Here is a 9997-nt window from a genome sequence, read left to right as displayed (position 1 = left end):
GCCGCTTCAACCATATCTATACCCAATGTTTATATATCGATTATTTCATAAAACTTAAATTCAAATATCATATGTAATACCAGTGGGATCCGTACAATTCACACAAGAAAGTTAAACAATAAACATAGATAGGAGTATATAATTAGTTTATATTTTAACGTTTTAATAACCCATTCAATTGAATTTGATCCAACTTGATCGCTTTCTAATATTTTTATCAATTTTTTACATTTAACCAAGTTAGGTTAATTTCGATTTGGTCATTTGTAAACTGATTAAAATTTAATTGATTCAACCTTAGATATATATTAATATTTTTATATTTTAAATATAATTTTTTAATACCAAAAAGTAGAAAATTCTCATATTTCTTAATTTAAAATAATTTTATATCATAAATTTATTTTTTATAATATCACTATAATTTATTAAATTTAAATTTAATTTTTGAGTTTAAATCTTTTGAATAAACAAATCAAACCAAAAATAGACCCAAACTGATATAACCCGAGTTTGCGGGTTTTCACAAATGGTCAATCGGTTTTGGGTGACAAACTCCCGACCTAACCAGGTCGGTTTGGTTGGCAAAACAGCCTGCAATCAAAGTGAATCAATCCTTGAACACTCCTAATTTCAATTAAATTAATAACCTAACCTCTAATAAATAACAATAGTTTAATCACCCATAATTATTGAAAATTTATAGCAAAAATTCACAATTATTGAAAATAAATTTATAACAAAAATACAATAGATATCCAATAAAAATACAATAAATACTAAAAAAATTTAAAATTAGTTAATAAATAGTGTAATCTCAAATAATAGTTTAATCTCTAAAAAATATTAATCAATAAACTATAAAAAATATATATAATTACTAAAAATAAATTTATAACAAAAATACAATAAATATGATAAATTAAATTTCAAAAGTTAAATAATAGTTGTTTAATCTCCAATAATTATTGACAATTTGTTGTAAAATTATTACTAATAAATATTTTTGAAAGTAACTTTCTATAATTATTAATTGTTATAAGTGAACTTAGTTATTTATAATATTATTTAGTTATTTAAAGTGTTATTTAAATTTTAAAATATTAATTATTTATTAAATTTAATAATCCATAAAATTATAATTAGTACTATTATTACATAATTCGTCATTAATTTTGTAAAATATAAAATTATTATTATTAAGAATATTATGAAACCTATTATGATTATTTTTCTACTTTTAAGATTTTTTTTATTTTATTACATAATTTCATTATTTAAACTATTTAAAATTTAGTCATGTTAAATATTTCGTTATTTATATATTTAAATAATATTTAAAATGTTTAAAATCTTCATTATTTGAAGATTAGTTACATAATTAGTAAAATTATAGTTTATGTTGTTACTATATAATTTCATGATGAATTTTGTAAAAATATAGAATTATTCTAATGTGAGTATTATTAAATCTATTATAATTAATTTTTGTGTATTGAATAAATATTTTAAAGTTAGTATATAATTCCGTTATAATATTAAAATAATTCTGAAATTTTTTAATTGAAACTTTCTTTAGATAGATGTAGATAAAAAGTGGGGGAGAGGATAAATAAAATTTAGAGATAGTTTAGGAGGGAATCTCTCTACTAAATTAGAGATAATAAGAGATAAATAGGAGTTAAAGATAATTTAGGAGATAAATAGGAATTGGAGACTATTTAGGAGACAATGGAGGAAAGTGGTGCCACTTGTTAGTAAAGCAAATCCCTCCTTTATGGTTGTTAGAAATAGTTAAGCACATGTTATTTCCTTATTGGTTTAATGGGTAATTATGTGGAATTAAAAAAATAAAAAATTCAAAAAAAAAAGAAATTAGAAAGGGAGTTTAGAGCAAGGAGAAGCTTGATGACATGGACTGTCTTGCTATATAGATAGATAGATTACTAATATTCAATTACATATATGCATGGTCATGCTCTTATAAAAGACGCGAGATACCTAAGAATTTTGATCAATCAAAACCCTCTATCAATTTTAATAAATACCACTTAATTGGTTGCCACTTTTATAATATTCTATCCATTTGGGTATCATATATATTTTGGGTAATATAGCTAAATCTAATTTTTCCAACACAAGGATGAAAATCGAATGATTTATTTGAACCATGCCTTAGGGCCACAAATTGGGCGGGCTTAGATTGGGATTTTTTTTTTTTAATTTGAATGGGCCCTACCTGAAGGTCTATGACTGATGCCATGTACATTTTTTGATATTCAACTTGCACCCCTAGTTAAGACATTGGTCGGCCCAATGTTTTAAAAAACGATTGGAATCGGAATTGCTTTGGTCATTGATTTTCAGGTCAATGGTTTGATCGTTTGGTTTGAATAAACAATTCATTCCAATTTAAAAACAAAAATATAAAAATAATTAAAACAAAAATGACCAAAACTGTGGTCTAGGTTGAACGAGTTGACAGTCCAACCACCTGGATTGATCAGTGGGTTATTGACCCAATCAATGGTTTTGGGCCAAGGAACAAGCTAATGGTGAAATGGAAAGTTGCCTAGACAATTTTTGGGCTAAACAATCCAACCATCCAGGTAAATGATGGTTTGAAAACCATGGGTAGGACCCTTATTATTGGATTCCGGAAAAAAAAAAAAAAAAAAAAAAAAAAGGCATGGAAAATGATATGTTGAGAAATAGAACTTTCTGTTTTCTCTCTTATTTTCTATCAAACCAAACAAACTTTCTTATATTAAACACCACCCAAAGGTTAAGGGTATTTGACTCCTATATGCCTCCAACTACATGCATTTTTAGTATTTAGACCTGGCAATTGGGTTGGTGGGTCAAGTTTAGGTTGGGTCAAGACACTTTGGGTTGATTTCGAGGTCGGGTTGAATTTTGGGTTGGATTGGCAAAATGCTATACCATAACCCTAATTGTTCGGGTTAGGGTTGGCCTACGAGTCAATTCAAGTCATCCCTAAAAATAACTTGAATTAAAAAAAAAAAGAAAAATACATGAAAACACCAAAATTGAAGGAATTAAATTTAAAATTCTAGACATAAAATAAAAAATGCAAACATTCAACAATTCAAAGAGTAAACAATCTATACTACTATAAAAAGTACAAATAGGATATAAGATTTCTAGAATTATTCTGGACTAAAATACCCCAATTTTTGAGATATGATCTCTCTTTATTGTGGGAGTAAAAATGTAATTTGGGTACTATTATTTAGTGCATTCAATTCCCTCCCATTAAATCCCACATCTAAGTTATTAACTCCCATTCACCTTCATTGAATCATATATTTAAGGCATTTTTGTTTCTTTTCATCACTAAATTTCACTAATTAAATCTATACATAATAATTGAAAAACCATAAAAACTTATAGTTTCAAAATCAACCTAGAAAAAATAGTACTTTTATCTAGGTGGTGGTGACGAAATGAAACCATATTGGGTCAAATGGGACAACCTATGTGGCCACAATTAAATGATAAAAATTAAAAAATAGATCAAATGAAAAAAAATATAAAAATTAAAGAAAATTTTGGGAATATCTTTAACATCATATATTCGTCTTATTAAACAAGAATATGTATGATAAATAAGAAATATTTTTATTAATGATGGAAATGGAATATAAAATTTAAAACAAATTGAAAATAAAATCATTTTCCTATTCTCTTTCATTAAATCTCACATCGAAGGTATATTCTCTCATTAAATCCTTTATTTAATATATATTTTTCTCATCATTAAATTCTATTCATTAAATCCACAACATTAATTTCAATAGTATAAAAATAAATATTTTGAAAGTAATTTGAAAATAAAACCATTTTCTTCTCTCCTGATGGTGGGTAAGCAATTCAACCATCTGGGTCAAATAAATTAACCAATAATTTTATAATTAAATAATAAAATTAAAAGTAAATAAAATATAAAAATAGAGAAAATAAAAAAATGGTATATCTCTAATATTATATATTCACTATACTAAACGACAATAGGTATGATATGGATGAACTATTATTACTAATGATGGAAATAGAATGCAAAAACTAGAAAAGAAATGATGTCATAGTCAACTAATAAAATTTTTAAAAATAGAAAATGCAAAGAGTCACAAAAATAAAATAAAATAATTAGAAAAAATTTTGGACACATATCTGATGGTATATATTTATAAAAAAATAAAATATTTGGTACATCTCTAATATTATACATTCATAATATTGAACAAAAATAAGCATTATATATAAAAACTAATTTTATAAATGATAAAAATGTGATACAAGAATTAAAGTCAACCTAGAAATCAAACTATTTACCTTTTTGGGTGGTGGGTTAGTGATTTTAGTCAAATGAATTAACCGATGATGTGATAGTTAAGTAATATTTAAAAAAATAAATAAAAAGTATATAAAGAACCACAAGAAAATAAAAAATATAGAAAATTTGGCACATATCTAATATTATATATTAATTATATAAGACAAAAACTAAGTGTTACAAGCAAAAATTATTTATATAATGTAAACGAAATATATAATTAAAAACCGATCTTAATGAAAAGCTATTTTTCTATCTAGATGGTGGGTGAGTGATCTAACTTTTCCAAATCAACTCATGATGTCATAATTGAATAATAAATATTTAAACTGATAGAGCACAAAAAATGAAAAAGTACTAAATTTTGTTGAAAATATTTGGGAGCATCTATAATGTTATATGTTCATTATATTAAATAAAAATAATTTTTAAAATAAAAATTGTTTTCATTAATGATGATAATGGAATACAAAATTTAACAAATGTTAATAATAATAATAATAATAATAATAATAATATTAATAATAATAATAATAATAATAATAATAATAATTGTTATTGTAATTTAAAATTTCCACATGCGTACACATTTACTAGTAAATAGTAAAAACTAAATTGTAAAGAATAAAGAGTGGAAACTCCTAACATTACATAAATAGTCCCAATTAGACATGACAATCGGGTCAACAAGTTGATCCATGACCCAACCCAATCCAACTTTTTCCCTGGTTGGGTTGGGTCATTCTTAAATTCATGTAGATAAATATGAGGCCCTAACCCAGTTTTTCAAGTTGGATTGAGTCAGGTTTGAGGGCTTGGTCAACTTTTTTCTAGGTCTATTTAGTATTAATTTTAGGGTTTATGTTTAGAGGTCGGGGGATTAGGGTTTAAAATTCAAGGTTTAGATTGGGAAATCAAAAGGTAGTTGAACGCTTTTGTCTGACCATCATAGGAACCAAGTAAAGCCCTAAAAAGGTTGCCTTTAGTTACATTTAAATAAAGGAAAACAAGAAGAATTTCATGAGGAAAATGTCATTTTATGGTGTTTGGTAAGGGATGGCAATTTCTACCCTACTTGGTGGGTGCCCGCACCTACCCTCCACGTCGGAGCGGGTTTTCTTGCTTGAAGAACGGGTTTTGGAGTGGAGACTGGTTTTGGGATTCTACAAACTGTACGGGTACAGGTAGGGTACGACATTAGGCTAAATCCGACCCTTCCTAACCCGCATATTGTTGGAAAGCAAATAAACTTTATGTACTAGGCCTTGAATTTAATAATATGTTGAATTTTATATTAAGAATAATTGATAGTTTATGTGTTTTATACATTTCTTAATTAAATAATTGTAATTTTTATTGTTTATTTGTGTATTTTACTTATTTATTGCTTATATATAACAAGAAATAATAAGAAATTAGATGTGAGTTCTAAACCCAACCTACCTCTACCCTTGAATGCGGAAGGGTAGGTTGGGGAGGGTTTTGTATTTTCATGTACAGAAAGGGTTTGGATTGTCAAAACCCAACCCACTACAAATTTTGGGTGGATACAGGTTGGGGGGGGGGGGGTATAGGAATACAGATAGAGTCCAGAACTTACAAAACCCTCCCTAAACATGCCCTATCGCCATTTGGTTGAAATTAAAACGACTAGAAAATGAATGCTTTCTTAGAACATTTGTTCATTGATGTGGTAAGACAAGAAACCAATTTATTGTAGCCACTTTCCAAGATTACCTTTTGCAGTCTCATCTGTCATACCAAAAGTTACAGCTTCAGCTTGTGCAATACAAGTTCTTCCCTCATTGCCATGCTAAAGGTTGTTTGTCCATTTCCCTACTCATGTTCTAGTGGCTCCCAAAAAGCATTTAAGCTGTTTGAATTACTTCTCAAAATATTATTCCTCTCCCAAGCACAAAAGGGTTTGACAGTGGCTGGAATGGACGAACTGAAATGACTTTTTCCTGCCCAATTGAACTCATTTCGGATTCCCTAACTTTTGGGAGGACCGGACCCAATTACTGAGCCATCTGCAGGCTGGACCAAGCGAGTTAGGGGCTGTTTGATGGTAATTGGAATGGCTGAACTGAATGGCTTGTTGCTTTGTCTTTTAGTAAATAAGTTGTTAAGAAGGCTGTGAATTCCTTAACAGCTGGAGCCAAAATTAGGGCTGCAATTTGGGTAGACTTGGGTTAAACATTTGTTAAAATTTCAATGGACTTGGCCCGATGGCTCGATCCACTTCTATGGAAATTCGTCAAGTACTTGACTTGCAGTTCTAGCTGAAGTTGGATGGATTACTATATACCTTGAATATTTTATTTTATTATTGAATCATTCCATCCATTAAAACTAAGTAATATTGTAATAAGCCATTCAGCTCAGCCACTGCAGCCGTTGTCCAACAACCCCTTAGTACCATCAGCCTGAATAATGCTATGCTCTACCTCCAAAAGTCCCCTAACCCACCATATGTACATAAAACAAAGAAAAGAAAACCAACATCATTTTTGTTTAAATTACATCCTCTGCTTTTTCTTCCTTATGCCCCTATGATTCACCACACTTGGGTTTAAAAGAAGAAGAAAAGATGGAAAATCATTATTGAAGTGGCTGAATCACAATAAATCTAGGGGAAAAATAGATATTTTTATTAACCTTTCTAACTTTTCCAGATTAATTTATTACAAAATGTTCTCCATCCCCATCAACTTAGCAAAAGCATGAGTTGCAGCAGCACCAGTCTTAGTCATTCTTAAAGGGGCTTGGGGTATTTGATGGCATTCTTAACGAGCTTTTTAATGGCAGCATCTGCAAGATCAATGCCACATATATCGGCAAGCCTGATAAGGTACAACAGTACATCAGACAATTCTTCTCCCAGATGTTCCTTATCTGATTCCTTCCAATCTGGTAAGCCCTTGGGCACCTCACCCATCCATTGGAATATTTCTGAGATCTCTCCAACTTCACCAACCTATGAAACAAAAGGCAATATTATCCCAAAATTAAGATGGAAAACAACTTAACAAATATAATCATTATCATGCCAAAAGGCAATATTGTCTGAAAGAAAAATATGCATAAATATGCACACAAATAGTCACCAAAAGTTTCCAAATCATTCACCATGAATGGGGCTTCACCCTAAAGGCTCCTGCTACAAGGTGAAACAATTTCTTTCTTTTCTGGACATTCTTTGTAATTAGAAACCCGAAAGTTCTAGGGCTTGCTTTGTGGGCCAGGCCCAATAAAAAGTTGCATATGGAGCTGACATGGACTAGAGAAGTGAAGAACATAGCTACGAAGAAGTAGAGAAAAAAGCAGACAATCAGATGCTCCCCATTTCATGGATGGTTTTGTATTAGCCATGCAATCCCTCCAAGTGGATGAAATAAGATGCTCCTAAACAGAAGAAATCTAAGTAACCACTTAGAAAACCTTTTTCCAACATGGTTTTACTCTCTTTCTCTCTCTCTCCACAAAGAAAAAGGAAGAAAACCCCCCATCTTTAACATGTGCCATGCAGTAAAATTATGGTACACCCCCTTTACTAGTTTGTATTAGAAACAAAGAAAACTTGCCTCGTGTCACAAGAGGCAGAAATGAAAGGGTTGTCCTTTCACAAGTTTGAATCTTGAACTAGTGGTCTGGTCTGTTGCTAGAAGAGGGGATGAACCAAGCACAAGAGGAACAAAGGCTGACATTTTCAAGTGGAAACACAGAAAACATGCTGGAACTTATGCTACTTCTGGGGCTCTTATTCTTTTACTTTATATCTAAAAACGATTCCTTTTAACCCCATCTCTGTTGCTTCCTGTACTGTCCCCCATCCATGACAGAGTTGTCACAAATAATAATATAATAATAATAAGAAGAAGAAGAAAAATGGGCAGTACATACACAACAACATATAATTTGAAGGTACCAGCTAGCTTGCTGTTGAAATCTAACTGGCTAACTGGTTGCAGTAGAGACCTAGGATCGATCCATCTTTTACCAGGGTTAGGGAGCTTTAGAGTTTTGGGGAGGGCTACACTCCACTAAGCCCTTGGTCTAGCAGACAATAGGTAATAATAGTAATATTAGCATCAGAGAGTTACCAAAATAATGACACAAATATGTGCAAAGGACCAAGAGATATAAAGCATCTGTTAAAATCAATATTTTCTCCTTTGTTTTGTTTTTCCTTTAAGAGATGCAAAGAGATTATTTTGATACTAGGGTGAACACCATTAAGGAGAATAATATCACCCAACCTGTGTCTATGTGTGCTTATGTTATATATATATATATATATATAGAGAGAGAGAGAGAGAGAGAGAGAGAGAGATTACTATAAAAGACTGATTAGTGATGACAGGTAAACAAGAAATTAAGAGCAAGCAGCCAATCAATATATCGAGAGCATTAAAGAGAATCATGAAAGAAGGCACTACAGATCCATCAAGCATTAGAATATTGCAATCCAAGGAGGTAAAAGGATTCACCCTAGCTGGATATCTCAGTGCCCTTAAGCTCTCTGAATCAAGAGTCCAACCATAAGGAAGTGACAGAAAATTACCATTGCAAGAAGAAGGTTTCTAGGACTGTGGTATTGTTCCCAGTCTCTCTCCTTGGCAAACTCTTCAAGCTTTCTTGATAGGTCCTTCAGACCTACATCCATCATCTTCACCTCTTCAATTTCTTCTCCTTCACCTCCTCCCCCCATGCTCATCAGACTACTCTCTCTTTTGAATGAAATGGGAGAGTCCCCCAACTAGCTTTAAAGGCCCAAATTTTCACATATTTTTGAGGAATATATGCATTCGAAGTATATATCAAGTTAAAATTAAGGGAAAAATGGGCAGTGAAAGTGGGGGAAAAGCTTGAGCCCTTGTTTAATGCATAAGATTCTGTCCCCCACATGACAAAATATGGCCACCTTAACTGTCTTTGAATGAAAAGGGGCACAATATTCCAACCAACCTTATCTTTATAATAAATACCAGACCCATTTCTAGGGTTTTCTGTGGCCATATAAGAACCCACTTAAGAAGTTTTCTAAATCAGGGTGTTATGGGTATTTATTACTTTGATCATGCTAGATTTTTTTTTTCCTTTTAAAGCTCAAACAGTTGGGATTCTATGGGTTATGTCTCAACGAGCTTTGGCCTTGTACATCAGATTGGAATCCACTTTACGCCACACCCCACAGTATTGTATTCACATGATTCTCTTTGACACTTATCAAATGAAAAAAACTGATGCTACACCGGTCCCACTTTCATAATCAATTCTACCTTAAAGAGTTTAAAGATAACATATGGTCCTCAAGGTTAGGGCTTTTGCATTTTTAATTGCCCAAACTTGCCAACCTGCTCAAGCCATTTGATTTGTTTTTTAGGCCGGCTTGGCCTTACCCGTTTAAGTTTTGATACATACAGGTTTTTCAACTAGCGTAAGCATTATTATTAAGAATTATAAACTTTTAATACGTTCAAATGTTAATATTTGCCCCAATATATTTATTTGTAAATGTAACATATCATATATTAGAAACTCTGGTTATGCAATTTTTGTGTATCCACAATATCAACATTTTGAACTATGACCCTAACCCGAGCATGAAAATAATGGAAATCCTTCAAATTGGACCAC

General features: G+C 30.8%; 1 protein-coding gene across 1 annotated transcript; it reads right to left on the bottom strand.

The window, feature by feature from the left end:
- Positions 1–6987: 6987 nt before the first annotated feature.
- On the bottom strand, positions 6988–9241 carry LOC148878738 (uncharacterized). The gene is made up of 2 exons (XM_088965574.1): positions 8922–9241; positions 6988–7334 (listed from the first exon to the last, which is right to left on the bottom strand). The coding sequence occupies exons 1-2, from the start codon at positions 9072–9074 to the stop codon at positions 7113–7115; spliced, it is 375 nt and encodes a 124-aa protein (XP_088821700.1). The 5' UTR covers positions 9075–9241; the 3' UTR covers positions 6988–7112.
- Between the last annotated feature and the right edge of the window lie 756 nt (positions 9242–9997).

Source organism: Nelumbo lutea, chromosome 1, assembly GCF_056320005.1.
Source record: "Nelumbo lutea isolate HS-2025 chromosome 1, American lotus-T2T, whole genome shotgun sequence".
NCBI lineage: Eukaryota > Viridiplantae > Streptophyta > Magnoliopsida > Proteales > Nelumbonaceae > Nelumbo > Nelumbo lutea.
This window is presented reverse-complemented; position numbering and strand designations above follow the sequence as displayed.

Excerpts from the sequence above, each read along its gene's own strand:
- LOC148878738 (XM_088965574.1), bottom strand. The coding sequence starts at position 9,074 with ATGAGCATGGGGGGAGGAGGTGAAGGAGAAGAAATTGAAGAGGTGAAG. Across the intron at positions 7,335-8,921 it reads GAAACCTTCTTCTTGCAATG|GTTGGTGAAGTTGGAGAGAT; the intron begins GTAATTTTCTGT and ends TTTGTTTCATAG.